At 41.9% G+C, this 17,532-nt stretch overlaps 2 protein-coding genes and 1 non-coding gene across 4 annotated transcripts; 2 read left to right on the plus strand and 1 right to left on the minus strand.

Annotated features, from left to right (window-relative positions):
* Positions 1-25: 25 nt before the first annotated feature.
* On the minus strand, positions 26-5,726 carry ddb2 (damage-specific DNA binding protein 2). Of its 2 annotated transcripts, none has more exons than XM_070972069.1 (11): positions 5,604-5,726; positions 5,387-5,500; positions 5,187-5,296; positions 3,780-3,971; positions 3,113-3,279; positions 2,785-2,884; positions 2,433-2,610; positions 1,436-1,581; positions 673-828; positions 549-594; positions 26-466 (listed from the first exon to the last, which is right to left on the minus strand). In XM_070972069.1, exons 2-11 carry the CDS (start codon positions 5,490-5,492, stop codon positions 213-215), a joined length of 1,455 nt encoding a protein of 484 aa, XP_070828170.1. In that variant the 5' UTR covers positions 5,493-5,500; positions 5,604-5,726; the 3' UTR covers positions 26-212. The 2 variants fall into 2 exon arrangements, with proteins under 2 accessions (XP_070828170.1, XP_070828171.1); XM_070972070.1 differs by lacking the exon at positions 3,113-3,279 and adding an exon at positions 3,469-3,614 and having other exon boundaries at positions 5,604-5,717.
* A 664-nt stretch (positions 5,727-6,390) lies between these two features.
* Positions 6,391-16,010, plus strand: LOC139337484 (kinesin-like protein KIF23). The gene is made up of 22 exons (XM_070972080.1): positions 6,391-6,441; positions 6,693-6,759; positions 6,969-7,097; positions 7,585-7,690; positions 7,905-8,041; positions 8,157-8,269; positions 8,347-8,526; positions 9,615-9,727; positions 10,024-10,145; positions 10,258-10,360; positions 10,441-10,520; positions 10,598-10,717; positions 10,824-10,983; positions 11,841-12,002; positions 12,104-12,270; positions 12,355-12,528; positions 12,702-12,905; positions 14,540-14,773; positions 14,900-14,988; positions 15,085-15,163; positions 15,634-15,704; positions 15,795-16,010. Exons 1-22 carry the CDS (start codon positions 6,428-6,430, stop codon positions 15,808-15,810), a joined length of 2,640 nt encoding a protein of 879 aa, XP_070828181.1. The 5' UTR covers positions 6,391-6,427; the 3' UTR covers positions 15,811-16,010.
* Positions 9,807-9,903, plus strand: LOC139338248 (Z30 small nucleolar RNA). Its single transcript, XR_011602572.1, has one exon. It is a non-coding gene; the product is annotated as a Z30 small nucleolar RNA (small nucleolar RNA).
* Positions 16,011-17,532: the final 1,522 nt, after the last annotated feature.

Genomic DNA, 17,532 nt, shown 5'->3' on the forward strand with positions numbered 1-17,532 from the left:
TAGTAACTCATGTGGTCAAAGATTTGCAAAACTCAGTCATTTTTTATTACAGTACAGTAGAAAAACAATTGTGAGAACAATCAAGAGTTTTAAAACGGTTTGTAAAAGAATATCTGGAACATTTTTTAAACATTCAAACGATCCCTGAAGACCCAACAAACTGTAAACAAAGAAATATATACATGTTTTTTCAATATCCTCCCTATTACTGTTTACTTCTTCCTCATCTGTGCTTGATTTTTTTTCGTACACCCAGTCTTGGTCTTGGTTTTGGTCCCTGATTCTTCCACATACGCCAGTTTCTTCTTGAGCTTTGCGTCCACAGCAGGACGTCTCCTGTCCCTGCTGGGGCGCTGCTGACTCCTCCTCTGGCCTCTTAAACCGTCCACTGAGGTCGAGGTTTCCTCCTGTTTGTGCCGATCGCTGATCAATGACTCGCTTCTATCCCACACCAGCACCGTCACACCTGTGAGCGAACACGAAGCAGCGGAAGTGTCACAGCCATCATCAGATTACATCGATCAATAACGTGCTTTTGAAGAACTCACCCATTCCTGATCCAATCACGTCGCCCATGGGGTTGAATTTGTTGATCTGTAAAGAAATATTTATGTTAATAACAAAAGGCTTTCTGGCCTTTAAGGTTTTTATGGCGATTATGAGCAGACTCACAGATTTGATCCCTGACACAGTGGGATCTTGCAGCTGACACACGAGCTCTGCTGTGTTAGAATCAAAGATGTCGATGGTCCTCTGATCTCCGGTGCAAACACGATCATCGGGGTAGCGGCCCGCCACAATCAGGTCATAGGCAGGGTGCCAGGTGGCCTACAGAGAAATATTAGCAGCATTGTGTTGTTACATACATGACAAAATGTGGCTCCCCCCAGCAGGTCTCTTTAAATACCACCTGGTCCACCATTATGTACAAATGACATGAATATTAATATTATTTCTCCAACAGATAAATAAATACCAGCTTCCCATTTGGCTCTACAGTTTGACTCTTTCCAGACGTCTCTGCACACTCTTAAACGTCTACTGAACACTGATAAGATGAAATGTGTTTAAGTCACAAGACCTGATTATGCCAAAATTGAAATGTTTAAATGTTACAAATATGGTTAGATGACTGATAACAAAGAGGAAGATGGGTTCCTTCAATCAGGTAAAGATTTCTTTCATTGATGACACCGTTCCATGCATGACTGTGGAGATATTTTGTGCTTGAACGCAACACTTCATTGAAAAGTGATGCAATCTCATTGTGCTTTGCAGACCACAACAACACAGTCAATATAAAAATGCACAGTCTACAGAAGGATGACCAAGCGTCTTTCTCTGTGCATTTGATCATTTGTACAACCGAACTCTGTTTGTGACATTTCTACATGAGTTACAGATGGAAAAGACCACACGTGGGGCAGAATCAAACCTTGATGGGCGTGAGATGCTGAAACTGTCTGTGTGGATGCTGGATGATGTGTTGAGGCTTTGACCAATTGGAGGACGAGTAGACCCGGATCTGGTCGTACTGATCTGTGGTGAGCAGCTTGGAGCAGTCCAGTGGGTTGAAATAGGCTGTGAGCAGACGACAGTACCGGTTTTACCCAAACAATGTAGATTTTCTTTGCAGCATGTGGTCACAGTATCCAGCTCCACTGTTCATGAATGTGAAGCGATTTTTTTCTTCAAATAAATTCAGAAATCTGAACAGACTTGGACTTAATGGACAAAGAAATCAGGACAACTTATAGTCTTATCATTTACTTTCATATCATTTATATTCACAATGTTTGCAAACTACAGACTTTCCTAAGAAAACATATATATGCAGCAGCACCAGACAAGACAATACTTTATTACCGTAATTTCCGGACTATAAGCCGCTACTTTTTCACATGCTTTGAACCCTGCAGCCTAAACAACGAAGCAGCAAATCTATAGATTTTTACGGGCTAACGGGCGCTCTAACAGGAAACGCAAGAGCAAGTTCTGAGGCTGTTCAATTCGGACACTGAAGAAGACGACTTCAGTGGTTTCAGTGCACAGGAGGAAGATGAAGATAGCGACCAATGACTTTTCTGGTAGGCTAACAGGCTACGGCTGGTAGGCTGGTTATGCTTTTTAACCAGCCGTGTTATTGCACGTTTACTGTCGTTTTACTGCTGTGTTACTGCCTTGTTACAGACACTGCTTGGAAAAAAACACTTATTTACGGTAATTAAAAATTTAAAAAATCTTTCTGTGTACCATTCTGTGTAAATATCTCGTTACAACGTGGGCACCTGCGGCTTACAGACAAGTGTGGCCTATGTATGTACACATCCTTTTTTCTTTCTAAATTTAGTTGGTGCGGCTTATATTTAGGTGCGCTCAATAGTCCGGAAATTACGGTAAATAAGAAAGGGTTTTCTGAATGCGAGGGTTACCTGAGTTGACGGCTCTCTCGTGAGGCAGCTCATGGAGGAAGCTTTTCTTGTCTTTGATGTTTCTCAGGTCCCAAAGCTTCACCGTGTGGTCCACTGAGGCCGTCGCCAACAACCAATCACAACGAGGGTTGAACTCCGCATGGGTCACTTTGGCTTTGTGCAGCTTGTCACTGAAGATCTACGACATCGAAGCACAGACATCCGTGGTCAAAACGCAGACGCCTTTTAAAGTCATTACAATGTTTGCTTGTTAGAGGAGTTGTCTTTACTGGCTCAAAGACAAAGTGTTACTATAGAGCAGAGTAACTGTGTGAGCTCAAATCATCCACTTCAGTGGAGGATGGACACACACCTTCTGGCCATCCAAACCCAGCAGTAAGAGCTGTCCCACATTGTCTCCTGTCACAAGCATCTGTCGGCTTACTGACACATCAACACAGCAGTACCAGTAACTGCAAGAAAACACAGGAAAAAAGGTGAACTCACAGGATAAAGCAGATGAAGGTTATTCTTATGTTTTAGGCTGAAAAACACAGTATAATCTAAGAACTGCTACAAATCTTAAAAGCTTTTTCTTATGTCACAAAAAGCTGCAATTGGGGATGCATGCTTTTTCTTTTCAGTGTTATAATTTATCACAACATTAGCACAATCTCTGTGCTGAGCATCAGCCTTCTCACCAAACATTGTGGTGATCGTGGCCACAGTCTCCAGTTCTGGACAGAACGGTGGGTGTTCGGCCCTCAAAGCTCTGCACGGTCAATGTGCCCTCGCCCGAAGCCACATAGACTTTGGAGAGGTCCGACGGGCAAAACTTCATCCCTCCGATAAAGTCTCCCGCTCCGTTCTGTGCACAGAAACACAAATGCAGGCCTATCACAGGGCAGCTACGAACACTACACCGCTGCACAAACGTGCTGCATTAAATCAATGAGGGCCACCTGGTATGAAGGCTGACGCTTGACTGATCAGGCCTGGTGATCTAAAACCCTTTTAGACTGCAGTTTTTCCAGAATACAAGGGGGCTTAGCCTTACTTCAGTGTGTCTGTGCTGGCAAACACTGTGAGAGTTGTCCCATTGAAATCTCGAAGCGCTGTCGTACCCCCGATAGACGAGGTGAACAGCTGAGTGGGATTTAACTGGTTAAACTTCATGCCTGTAACTGAGTCTCCGGCCCCCATCTATGCAGAGAACCAATAACAGCGTCACCAAATAAAACCGAGGGAATCTGATTTGCACACAGCTTCAAAGTGTAATTATCACTGGTCTCTATAATTTAGAAGCATTTGTTGAACACCCTGCATTGCTGGCCATTTGAGCATCCGGTAAAACACACCAGGACTCACCCCTCGAATGAAAGCTTTCTCCGTGGGCACTTCAAAGTCCCACAGGTACAAGTCACCGCCCTTGGACCCCACAGCCAGAGTGGTGGGCAGAGTGGGATGCCACTCCAGACAGGTGATCCTGCGGTCGAAGGGGCTGGTGGCTCCGTGGAAATGATAGGAGGACAAGGAGCGAACGAACGGTTCCTGAAGACACTGCAAGAGACGACAGAGTTAAATGTACCACAGCTCGGTGACCTGAAGTGGAAACATGTTTACAGCATATGGAGATACAAAATACACATTACATGACTACAAAAAACAATCTGCTCTGTCCTGTGTGGGAGATTTCTGACTCCAATTGAAATTAATGCAACAAAAGGCAACTGATTTCTATGTTTCAGATACATTCTGCAATCAGTGAGACTTAAGTCTCTAAAGGAGAACTGAGTGTTAGTGCTGTAAGTAGCTACTGTAATCAATCATGAGTTTTACTATGCATTCATCTGGAAATCATTTTCAAATCAATGATTTCTTTTCAGCTGAATTTCCAGCTGAGAGTAGTGGACACAGGCTGTTTCTGTTCATTAACTGGGCTATTTATGACTTAAAGACAAAATCTAGTTCTCTGAACTTTCTGCTGACATGCTGCAGTTTCATAAATAACAACTCTAGGGCCATGAAGTAGTCCAACATAAAGCTCTGACTGGCTCCCTGTAGCATTCAGAACTGATTTTAAGGTCCTTGTACACAAAGCCCTTAATGAGCTAGGAGCAGGCTACATCTCGAACTCCCTTGTTCACCATTTGCCTTCAAGAGCTCTCTGATTATCTGCTGCTGATTTATTGAAGGTTTCCATCAATGGCCGAAGGAAATCAGGGCTGCAGCCTTAATCGGTTACGCCCCAAAGCTCTGGAGCACACTTCACATCACTGACGCCAGCTCACTTTAGCCTTTAAAAAGCTCTGCTTCCTGATACAGACCTCAAACTTTTGTGCTTCGCCTCACACTTTTGCTCTGCTGTACTCTCTGTAATTGTGGTATTTTATTTGAGTTTATGCAACAGAAGTACTCTATTTTTAACTTTACTTATTACTACTATTGAGTGGTTTTATCTTTCCATCTTACACTATGCATTCTCTTTGTTCGTCATTTCATCCTTCTTATTTTTATCATTATTATCAAGTGTGAAGGACTGAGAGAAACAGGGGTTAAAAGAAGCATCTCATGTTTTTGCACTCTAGCGAGTTAATCTGGCTGTGAAAATGTGTCTTCATACTATAAACTGATGCACATATGCCGTGCACACTTGCAAAGAGTGAACAGTGATGCACGTGTAGAACTTCCCGACCTTCACATGCAGATATGATCATATTTTCATGTGCACTGTTTGTGTATATGGTCCCTCTGTGCAGCCTGTGTGTGTCTCACCTGTCTCATCTGTGAGTGAAGACTTTGGCCCAGAGTGCTCTTGTAAATGTAGTGCAGGATGCTTCCAAACCCACTTCTCTTCTGGACTCCTGCAGACTTGAGAGGAGGCCCTGCAAAACACACAAAGCAAATCAGCTGTCACGGCTTTTAACGTTACGATGTCACCGCAGTACTGAGGCTGTCCTGTCAGGGCTGCACACCTCGCTTGGATGTTTCTCCATCTTTTTTGTCTCGAAGTTTTCTGGAGAGAGTCTTCACGTTATCCTTTGATTCAGATGCATCTGACTTCGTCGGTTTCCTTTTCATTTCTCCCCCTAAAAAACAAACGACGACTCTTGTAGTGCAACACAAGACGGGGGATTTGACTCGACAGTTAATCATTTAGCTGTATCTATAAAGTTCATATAAACTGCTTACCTGTGATTTTCAGTGTTCAGCGCTGCAGTTTCAAGGCAGGAACTCCACTGTTTGCATAACACAGCAGCACACGTGAACGTGCTCATGGGACGGCTGCAAATGTGCCTGTTTTGTAACGTGTGTGCATTGCAGCTGGTGGACGCTAGGTGTCAGTGTTGTCAGGGCAGGACTACAAACTGACGTGAGATCAGCTTTCAGTAGAAGAGATTTATTTTTGAAAAAGACACAGCTTGTAAGACAGACCGACACATCAACATATAATAATAATAATAATAATAATAATAATAATAATAATAATAATAATAATAATAATAATAATAATAAGAATAATAATAACATTAGAATTGAATGTAAAAAGAAAGAAAACGCTCTAAACCTTTCATTTGTAACCACTATTACTACTTCTGCTACTACTACGACTAATAATGATGCTGTTTATTGATCATTTATTTAGCTGTTTAACACAAGCACTTGGTATAGATATTGTGCTTCCCCCCATTATCTCACCTTCCATAACCCTGTATCATATGCAGCTGATATTTTATAATACCGTCTTGTCTTTTTGAAAAATATAAAGTATTCTTTAAAGACCCTTTACCACTTTGGCATAAACTTGAACTAGACAGTTTATGCATTCCTCAATAAAGTTGAGCAAAAAAAAATAATCCCGGAAGTGCAGGCGGAAACACGTGTCAGTTGCTCTGAAATCTTATTGGCTGCTACAGGCTATTTTTAAAAAAGTCTTCTGATTTGAGGCGGAGGGAAAGTTCAAAATTATATCAACAGGAACGGGGAAATTAACGTTACAAGAAGCAGCGAGTACAATGATCAGACAAGCGTAAGTAGAGTTTAATATTTTTTACTTTGTATGTAAAGAACTTTGCCAACATGTATTATTCTTATGCTAAATGTCGCGTGACAGTTTAGCTTAGCTACTTGTCCACGGAATCCTAACAAGAGCTGACTAATTAGCTTAGCCGTGAGCTAGGCTTCTAGCGGGTAGCTTTGTTAATGCATCACCGCTTACTGTAATGAAAGGCTAACGCTAACAGTGTACTGTGCTAATGAAAGGTGATACTTTTTTTTCAGGAAGGGTAAAACCCCCCGCAGGCCTGCTCCTAAAAAGCCTTGCAGCAACCAGAAAGACCCTGTTGGGGTGAGTCAATAAGTTATTCAATAATTAGCAAGCGACACAAACGGTAGCTTTCAATACTTTCAGGGTTTGATGTGCGAATGTTGGGTAGTAGTAGTTGTGGTGGTGTAAAGCTTCTTACTAATTTAATCGTCTTTCTAAAGGTTACAATGTTCATACTAAGGGATAAACATGTCCTCCTGGATACATTTGACTGATGAATTCTTACTCAGGTGTACTGTCGCGTACGACCTCTGGGTGTGGAGGACAAGGAGTGCTGCATTGAGGTTATCAGCAGCTCCACCATCCAGCTGCACGCGCCTGAAGGCTTCAAAACAAACCGCAATGGAGAGTACAAAGAGGTAACAAAGCTGTGAACCTGGAGTAGTTTTTATGTTTTCTCCATTTGTTCTAGTACTTCAGGGAAATACCAGAAGTATTTGTCGTCATCAGATGAAGGTGTGTAATGAAATTTATCCAGCTTTGAGTTCAGCTTGTAGCTTGGAGTAGAGCAGCTCCTCCTTTACACTGAAAGGAGCTGATTGAAGTGGTTTAGGGTGTCTGTTGGATGCCTCCATATGGAGGTTTTCCAGACCACATCTAACTGGGAGGAAAACGCCGTATTTGTTACCTGTGTTTAAAGACTGACATCTTTAGTATTGGGGCTTGCATCTGAGAGGCACAGAAACACTGGGGAAGTCAAAATATTGAGAGACAAAATAACACGTTGGTTTCAGTCTTTTTATGTGATTTGTTGACAATAAGGAAAATAGATGATAATGCCAGCCTTCATCTTTTAATGTAACATATTTCCCCTAAATATTCCAATTTCTCTCTTTTGCTTCTCAGACACAGTATTCCTTCAAAAAAGTATTTGGAGTTTCAGTATCTCAGAAGGAGCTGTTTGACCATGTGGCCAAACCTCTTGTTGATGACCTCATCCATGGGAAGAATGGTAAGAGCACTGGCCAGCTTCAGAAAGAAGCCTTGTATATGTATTTTTAAAAACAATATCAGTAAAGTTATACCCTGGTTTGTCCACTTAATATCAGTAATTCTGCTGAGGAGGAAAGGCCCACTTGCTGCATTTCAACATGTTCAGGAACCAAGAGCTGTTTAGCTTTGAGATCATTATTGGCAGTTGATTTTCTCCTTTCTGGTTGTTGCAGGTCTGCTCTTTACATATGGGGTCACAGGAAGTGGAAAGACGTTCACCATGACAGGCTCTCCAGGACAAGGTGGACTTCTACCTCGCGCACTTGACATGATCTTCAACAGTATAGGACCCTACCAGGCCAAAAGATATGTAAGAGAGAAAACAGTCAAGATCAGTGTTGATCATCTCTTGTACTCGCATAATTTAATAATACTTTGTGAAATCTGTATCTTTATTTATCTCATACCTCATGTTTTTTTCTCAGGTTTTCAAGACAGATGACAAAAATGGTATGGAGGTCCAGAATGAAGTTGATGCTTTGTTGGAGCGCCAAAGGCGGGAAAACAACTTGTCTGTTCCTAAAACACCTTCCTCCAGGTAAGTCTGAGTCCTGTGAAATACTAGTGCTCTGCTGTAGTGTAACTGATGTATAAAAGTCACCTTTTTGATTTCAGACAAAAGCTTGATCCTGAAATTGCTGACATGATTAAGTTGGAGGAGGCCTACAAAGCAGATGGTGTGGATGGTGTGGATGAGGACAGCAGCTACAGCATCTTTGTCTCCTACATAGAAATCTACAACAACTACATCTATGATCTCCTGGAGGAAACTCAGGAGGATGCAATCAAACCAAAGTGAGTTGAGTGATGCAAAATAAAAACATAATTCAGATATATATATATGTGTGTGCATTTAAAGAGTGTTTCGACTGTTTATAGTAGTCAGACATTGACATTTTACACTTGATGTGTAGTTGTTTTTAGAGGTGATTATTTATGTCAGTAGCAGAAGACAAAATTATTATCTCTTCTTTTTATTAGGTGGAATGGTGGAGGCACACCTCTGCGCCAGAACACTGAGTTCATGTATGTGACCAGTGAATAGTCGTTCATCAGACATCAGACTCGTAGCCTTATTACGATGAACTTTCCCTCTTACACACAAATCTACAACCTAGATTGTAAGTGGGACCTTGTCAATGCTGGAGACAATTTCAAACTTCTGAAAATGTTATTTAAAAAAAAAACTTATATTAGGGAAGAAAGTTATCACAAAAGCTAGTGTAGATATATCGCACCAGTTTCAGTCCCAATGCCAAGAATAATACTTTTATCGATTGGACTTTATTTTATCTATGTGTCTACAAAACACATCAATCCCAAGGAATGGCATGTTTAAGAGACGAGACTTCTAAAGACGTGCCGACCCCCTTTTTCTTGATACATGACAAAAAAGCCAAATACAGCTGAAAAGATTAGTCAGTTAAACAATTAGTAAATTGGCATAATAATCATTAGTTTCAGCCCTAAAGCCAAAGTTCTCAAGTGTAAAACACAAGCAGCTGTACAAGAACTTTGCCCTTTCAAAATACAGCCAAATTGATAAAATTCCAATCTAAATCAAAAACTGACTGACAGAGCAGCTGATTGCAGGTTACACCACGTAATGTCTCCAGCGTTGATGAGTGCCTACATTCCTAAAGCTCATTACAGTTACCCGGCTGCTGCTTCTAGTCCTTGTTATGGCAATGCTCCTGAATGTCCTTAAACGTGCTGTCTGTTGCTTTAATTGGCGCATCGTGATTGTAACTTTTGTTTTTCTTGGCTGGAATCAAGCAACATTAATTACCCCCCTCCCCCAGATGTTTGATTCTCCACATCTGTTGCATGAAAAATGAAATTTTATGTCTTCAGTGAATAATACTTTTATTTTTTCAATGTAGACCACCCCAATCTAGAATCCTCAGAGAGGATCAGAATCACAACATGTATGTGGCTGGTTGTATGGAGATCGAAGTCAAGTCTGCTGAGGAGGCTTTTCAAGTGTTTTGGAGAGGTAAGCTGCTCTAAAATCTACATTTAGACACCAAAGAGTCAAAATTAAGGCAAAAGGGAAAAGGAATGAGGAAAAATTACTGCACTGATGATTGTAGATGTGACTGACCTGGCACTGCTGGCCTCTGGGCTGGCTTTGGCCAGGAAATGACCCCCATTAATCTTCTCTCTGAGCAGGTCTTTAAACAGTTAAATGGATCAGTCTGGAGTTTTGTGCATAAAATGATTTAGAGTAGTTAAAAATGAAAGTTACGATGCTATCAGTGACTTAACGTGGTTGCCAAACTGTTTTTCCAGGTCAGAAGAAGAGGAAGGTTGCGAACACCTGCCTGAACAGAGAGTCCAGTCGCTCCCACAGTGTGCTCATTATTAAACTGGCTCAGGCTCCTCTCGATGCAGATGGCGACAAAATTCTTCAGGTCTGTTGAAACTGAAACCAAATGTCTGCTGGTCCCAGAGTCGCAGGCCTGTAATTCATATTTAGATGACTATAATTTTAACACTAAGGTATATTTTGATGTTGTTTGTCAGGATAAAAACCAGGTGACTGTGAGTCAGCTGTGCCTGGTGGACTTGGCAGGAAGTGAGCGTACCGGTAGGACTGGAGCAGAGGGCACTCGTATACGTGAAGCAGGTTTGTTACCCAAGCGTCACCATTTGAGATTATTTGTAGCTGAGGGTCATGTGGCATTAAACAACATTCTTACTTTGCAGGTAATATCAATCAGTCCTTGCTGAATCTGCGGACGTGTATTGAGATCCTTCGAGAAAACCAGATGTGCGGCACAAACAGGGTATGAATTACTAAAGCTGAATGCTGTCATTTTATTCACTGATGAACTATGTAGGTAATCTAAATTTTCTCTTATAGATGGTCCCCTACAGAGACTCTAAAGTAACCCATCTGTTCAAGAACTACTTTGATGGAGAGGGCAAAGTCAGGATGGTTGTTTGTGTCAACCCCAAAGCTGACGACTACGAGGAAACCTTGGTATGTTCATCCAGCACTTCAGCTGCGCTCAGCTCCATAACTTTACTTTGAATGAACACAGACACTTCTTTTCGTCTGACACGCAAGACGGGCTCTTTTTGTCCAGCTGGTGATGCGGTTTGCAGAGATGACCCAGGAGGTGGAGGTGGCTCGGCCGGTGGACAGGCCCATCTGTGGTTTCACCCCGGGACGTCGCCATAGAAACCAGGCCTTTAAAGACGAGCTGTCTCGCAAGCTTGAGGAGCGTGGCGGTCCAGTAGACCGAGGTAAGTTATGCACTGTATAGACTGTAGGAGCCGCATTGTGTCACTGGTGGATTATTCGTCTCTTGATTTGCTTGGTCTGGTTGCCACGGTGATGCACAGGGCTTGGGTCACGTGGGCACTGGGGATGATTGCCGTAGGTGATATAGGGAGCTGGTTTACCTGCACGGGTGAGGAGAGAGAGGAGTGTAGGTAGCCGCAATTTTTGTTGACCGCTTTTGTTTAGCTTATTGCTATGTTACATATTCGCCACCAGTGCACGTTTTAACATCCTTTAGGCGTGTGTAACCTGAAAGCCGCTAAGTAGCTGTGATGTTTTGAGTTATTAAATGATCGAAACTTTCCTGGACTCAGCCTGCTTATGAAACAGCAGCAGCGCGTCACAATCATACAGGACCTCATCCTCTCAAACGACTTTAACAACAGGCAAGTCGTTACATAGACCAAATCATTTGATTGAAGCTATACTGTTAATTATGAGTCTATACTAGAAAATCATGTTGGCCCAAGTATAAGAAATGCTTGATTATAGGAGTTAAACACTTTCTCCAAATTAAAATGTTTTCATATTAAATGTCTGGTCACATTTAAATAAAAATATAGTCAACTGGCATTAAATTTAACTAAGGGGGGCGGGGGGTTATTATTTACTCATGTACTTTTCCTATCAAGCCAATACATAGCATTAGTTCTCACATTTAAGACATCCCAACCTAATTTCCAGAAAAATGCACACTAATATACACTTATATGTGTGTCAATACTGTGTTTGCACGTGTTTCATGTCTGGAATATTTTGGACCTTTCTAAACACACACAAGAGGTTTTAGCAGTTGAGTTAATTCTCTCTGTTTCCTCAGACACACCCTCTGTTTTAAGTCACCTGGTGCTCAACCTCCCACCTCTACCCTCCTCTGAGCTGACCGACCCTCATGATGACATCACCCTGCCCAGGCTGATCGAAGCTCTGCAGAACAGACACAGGATCAGGCAGATGATGATTGACGAGTACAGCAAAGCAGGTGTCTGCCAACATTTTCAACCCTCGCCTCTCGGTTTTGACGCTTGACAAGTTCGATTTCTTATCTCGGCTCACATGTTGTCTTCCTTCATGTTATCATAGCCGTCACCATGAAGTCCATGCTTCAGGAACTGGATGGCAACCTCAAGTCCAATAACAATTTTATTCATGAACAAAATGGCAAAATGTTAGAGAAGGACAAAATCATCGACAACAACAAGGCAGAGATCGAACGCTTGGAGAAGAAAACCAAGATGCAAGAACACAAAGTGAGTCATTCAAACCTCCCAGAGATTTCTGGTTTGTAGATGTGTTGCTCAGTTTCTTAAATGTCCCTTATGGCTCTGTTCCAGATTGATATCCTGCAGAAAACAGCTAAAATCTATGAGGAGGACAAGCGTTCGCTGCAGCAGGAGCTGGAGACCAGAGAGCAGAGGCTGCTGAGGGAGCTGTCTGAAAAGAGACGCATGGAGCAGCGCATGCATGGCGTGGTCACAGACACCCAGCTCAAGTGGGAGAAAGAATGTGTGAGTGACTCCTCTAATGACAGACGTTGATCTATTAAGTAGCCTTCTGTGTGTTAAAGTAGCAGAGTTTGTTTACTGCCTTGGATTATTTGTTCATCGTGCCTCAACGTTCCCAAGGATCATCTGTACAGCCAGTGTTGTTGTGCTCAAACATTTTGCCTCTTGCTGTGCAGGACAGACGTGTTAATGCCAAGCAGCTGGAGATGCAAAACAAACTCTGGGTGAAAGACGAGAAGCTGAAGCAGCTCAAGGCCATTGTGACAGAGAGCAAGACTCCAGGTCGCCCTGATCCTCCACCACGGCAGACGCAGCCAAAGCGGCCGTCCAGAGAGGAACGCCTCCCTGCAAAGAGATCGGCCTCACCCTCACCCCTCCCTGTACGTTGTGTTTAAGGTTGTCTCTGTGGTAGGGATGTTCCTAACCTCTAATTTCCCTGACGATTGAACAGATGTTTGAACTTAGACTAGCTGACTAGTTTAAAAGTAAGAAATCTGAGCACAGTTTAATCTATAGGGTTAAACATTGCCTGAAAAATTTTGTATATTATAGGAGACATTTTGAACAGTTAATCACGTTCTTCAATAACCAAATAACATTTTAAGTGCTGCTGAAATATGTAACACTTTGCACCAACCATCAGGGTTTTGGTGTCAGTCCACGTGTTTTTCAATGTCCCTCATAAATGGGAGCAATTTCAGTCAAATATTACCTGAATTTATGGACCACATTTTCCCATGTTTTTTTGTTTGTAATTGACTAATGGGGACACCAATTTTGGAAAATTTTGAAAGTATTGAGCAAGAGTGCTGCAACCAGCAGCCACAAAATGGGCTGAAATGCAATCCTGACAGGCTTTTGTGCATTTTTCCAACAATCACCACCAACTCTGGTTTGGTTGAAATAAACCCATAATTCTCTGAATTGGGTGAAGAGTGAGAGGGGGAGGATGGCTTGTAGAGCTGGAAAATATTTTCATATCTTACTCAGGAATTATTTTCACTGGACATTATGACTGCAGAGATTTAAATATGTCAACAGATTTTCTCAAAAAAAAAACCCAAAAAACCTGAATAACAGAAACCTTCCCATGCATTACGACCACATTAGCCTGTAATTTAATAATAGTAATAACACAAAAACAGCCGTAACAGTTTTGACCAATTGACAAGTTGACTTGTCCCTCATCTGTATAACAGGGCTGCAATGATTGTATCATCTCAACACTGAAAAATTCAACATGGTCTTACTATCGTCCTCACAAAGTTAGAATGTATTGTTAGGCTTCTGTATTTGATTATATTAGACCACGCAGGTGTCTGCTGCTGTTCCTGTTCTACCAGCTACTGTAACATCCAATTCTTATGAAATGTCTTTGTACTAACAGTGCCTGTATGTAACTGTGCAGTCTTTCTACTTAGCTCCCCAGAGCCTTGTTGTCAGACCAGGGCCAGGCCAGTCAGTTGCACTAGAGTTGAGCAAGATGAAATGAACCCAAGGCCCACCTGCCCCGTCCCCAGCACCAGTAGCTCTTTGTCTCTGACTCACTGCATCTCTTCATGGGAGCAGTGGGCGGCCCAGGACATCAGACAGGGTTACCATTCCCCTAGTACGCCCACCAGAAACCAGTCCCCAGCAGATGCCCCAGCCAGCAAGGCCAGGAGGAGAGCTGTGTGTTGGACGAGAGGAAGAGAAGGCCACCTGCCCCACATTTGATCTAGATCTAACTGAAAGAAGCTACAGGGTCAGTGAGTTAGCGACAGGCTGCAGCATGATGTTGTAGAGAAAACTGGTGCCTCTGATTGGCTTTTAGATTTGTTGTCCTTCAACTTATTGAGGGAATATTGAACATATCCCCAGCTGTTTACCAGTTTCATGACAGATCATTGATAAGATATAACTGTATTAATCCCACGTCAGGGAAATTATTGATTTTGATTTGATGTCATCTTCTTCCTTTGTCTTATGTGTGTTTGTGCTTTTCTTCTGTTTTAATTGCCACACCCCTCTGTAGACTGCAACGCCGGTGCGGCCGCTGCACCGTCGCTCCCGCTCTGCTGGCGGGGAGAAGTGGGTGGACCACAAGCCCTCTTCCAGCATGGACTTGGGTACAGTTTTGCAGCCCGTCATCCCCAATGCCATCCAGGTGTCTGCACCCAGTGAGAAGGCCCTGTCCAAGTGCGACAGATATGTGTTGACACACCAGGAGGTTGCCTCTGATGGCGAGATACAGACCAAACTTATCAAGGTGAGTACGCTGCAGCAGGATATTTGACAGATTTTTCAACTGACCAGTAGCTGAGTAACAGCAGATGATTACACAATTTTCACTTGAGGAATGACTCGTTGAAGTTGGCTGCTCTTCATTTTTCAGGGTGAGGTGATTAAAACCAGAGGAGGAGGACAGGCTGTCCAGTTCACCGACATTGAGACACTGAAACAGCAGCTCACCACAGTCCCAAGGTAGCAGCCGTCAGCCAGTTATTAGCTGCAGATTTGCTGGATGTTTATAAAGACGCTTTATTTATTCATTCTTTCCCTTTACACTTGTGCCTGCAGCCGCAAGAGAAGATCTTCAGAAGGCAAACCTTCCAGCGGAGATCAGACAGATGGAGCCTGGACTGATGTGGAGACGAGGGTAAGATGATGATATTGATGAGCGTCTATTAAACTATCACTGCATCTGTGTCTCCATTTAGAAAGCAGACAGATCATGTAATGAACTTTCCATGTGTATGGAAGCCAGGTGGTTCTTGTAGTTAGGGAATATGATTGGGTAAAATGTCATAATTTCATATACTTACAGTTATTTTCATTATCTCTTGATTATTGTCTCCGTTAACGAACAGTTTGGTCTATAAAATGAACCATAGACTTAAATCAATACATCACTGACACGGTAGAACATAAGCTTATATATATTAATGTTTATATTTGTATATGTAGACTTTCCCGTACACAATCCATCCCCAGCTACTTCATTTAGCATTCTTTGCATTACACAATCATTGCAGACATAAACAAATATTTATCAAAAGAGAACTGTTTATCTTGATTGCGTTGTTGCTAATATATCTCTCAGTTGACCGAGTTGTTTTTTGTTTGCAGTGCTCTGTGGCTGTTGAGATGAGGGCTGGATCAAACATGGGTCCTGGATATGAGCATCATGGGATCACCAAGTAAGCCGTCATCTTTTAAAGATAACATTAGCATTAAATAGCATTTCCTCCACCATGCAGAGTTTGATTAACTCTCTTCCCTTTTTACAGGCGCAGAAAGCCATAAAAACAACCACTAGCTGCTCCAGTGATCACTCCCCCTTTTCCTCACCTGGCTTTTGTGCAATAGTCTGAACTTCTTTTTTATATTTAGCTCTAGTGAAAATATTTAAACATTTCCAAGCTTTTATATATGCAAAAGTGTATTTTCATGGGTCACCAAAGCAACTGTGTAAAATATTTTTATATGCTGTGTTTGAACGAATAGATAACAAGTGTTATTTGATTCAGTCAAGGATGGTGGCAGATATTTAGCTACTGTGGCTCTGTTGCTGAAAAGTCTGTTTGCACATTTGTGTGTAATAGCTAGTCATATTTGTTATTTGGCACATGAGGAGACATTGTGAAGGTGTGAGAATATTGATTTGTGTCCACTGTACTGTTTCTGTCTGTTGATTGGTGAATTATATTGAGCTTCAAGTGGAATCTGAATAACCTGGTTCTTTTTGAATTTCTCTCTTCATACATAAAATTTGCTTCTGCCACTGATAAAGCTCAGGAATAAAATTCCTCTGCAGCACCAGTTTGTCTTTATATACCAAAGGATACAATGAAAACCTGACAGAACATTTTAAACTTGCACCAGCATCATTTCTGAACACCAGGTGGCAGCACAGGACTGCAGTACATTAGAAATCCTGAACACAGGAGTTCAGTTGTACTGCAGGAACAGTTGAGGGGAGGCGTTCATCCAGTGCTACTCTGAAAGCATATTAATATGACAACAAGTACCACGACAAGCACAGATGTTAACTGTCATCTGATAAATTTTAACATCTTTGCTGTTCCATGGACCAATTTTGTGCTGCTTTAAAACAGATTAACAACCCAGTCAGCAGAACTGTCAGGCTAATAAGGAAAGATGGCCTGTTTACTTCAAAATGAGACTTGAGATGATATTTAAAAATGCAATATGCCAGAATTCTAGCTTAAACCATTCAAAAATCAACAAATTATAAACAGAATGTGAAGAAATAAAATTTGACATCATTTCAAAGCTGTCTATGTACTGTGTTGCAGAAATATCTATTCAAGTTAGTATGCTAACCAGCTGGCCCTGGCCCACCCTGTCTGATGATACTATTTTGTACCTCAAGAGGCGATAGTCCAAAAGAACAGCTCAAGCCTCCAGAGGTGGGCACTTGCCAGGTACTCTGAGCTCTCAGCTAATAAGACCACTAGCTGCACAGCTAACAAGCTAATGGCAGCTACATTAGTGGTGACTGCTGCTTGTATTTGTGGTATGAATTCCACAGGTGGCTGTTCTTACATATTGCACTTTTAATGTCGAGTAAGAGCTCTGGGCGATCCTTTACCAAGAGTGTAGCAATATTCTCAGTCACATAAACAAAGGCTGCTTTCAATTACTCTGCAGAAATTGCTTTCTTGTGTTCATTCTTGATTAGATATTCATTATGTCCAACAGGACGCCTTGCATGTAAATCCATATTAAATTAGTCTGGTTGGCTGCCTTCAGGTCGAGTCAGCTGGGTCCCAGGCACTAAAAAGCCTGAGTGTGTCTCAGCCTTCGCTGTTATGTGCTTGGTTCTCCACTTCGTTTGGTTGCTTGGTCATAACCTACAAGCTTTTTATTTTTCTTACCACGCCATAAAAATACTCTTTCACACGTAAGCTAACAAACTAGCTTCTGTGTTATATCAGATTATTGAAATATTTATGCATTATTATTGTAAAAGCAGCATTTTTGTGGAAGTGGAGCTAATTTAAC

Source organism: Chaetodon trifascialis, chromosome 10, assembly GCF_039877785.1.
Source record: "Chaetodon trifascialis isolate fChaTrf1 chromosome 10, fChaTrf1.hap1, whole genome shotgun sequence".
NCBI classification, from domain to species: Eukaryota; Metazoa; Chordata; class Actinopteri; order Chaetodontiformes; family Chaetodontidae; genus Chaetodon; species Chaetodon trifascialis.

Excerpts from the sequence above, each read along its gene's own strand:
- ddb2 (XM_070972069.1), bottom strand. The coding sequence starts at position 5,492 with ATGAAAAGGAAACCGACGAAGTCAGATGCATCTGAATCAAAGGATAAC. Across the intron at positions 829-1,435 it reads AGCATCTCACGCCCATCAAG|GCCACCTGGCACCCTGCCTA; the intron begins GTTTGATTCTGC and ends ATTTCTCTGTAG. Across the intron at positions 595-672 it reads CTGTGTCAGGGATCAAATCT|ATCAACAAATTCAACCCCAT; the intron begins GTGAGTCTGCTC and ends ATTTCTTTACAG.
- LOC139337484 (XM_070972080.1), top strand. Across the intron at positions 7,691-7,904 it reads CCTCATCCATGGGAAGAATG|GTCTGCTCTTTACATATGGG; the intron begins GTAAGAGCACTG and ends TGGTTGTTGCAG. Across the intron at positions 15,164-15,633 it reads GGACTGATGTGGAGACGAGG|TGCTCTGTGGCTGTTGAGAT; the intron begins GTAAGATGATGA and ends TTTTGTTTGCAG.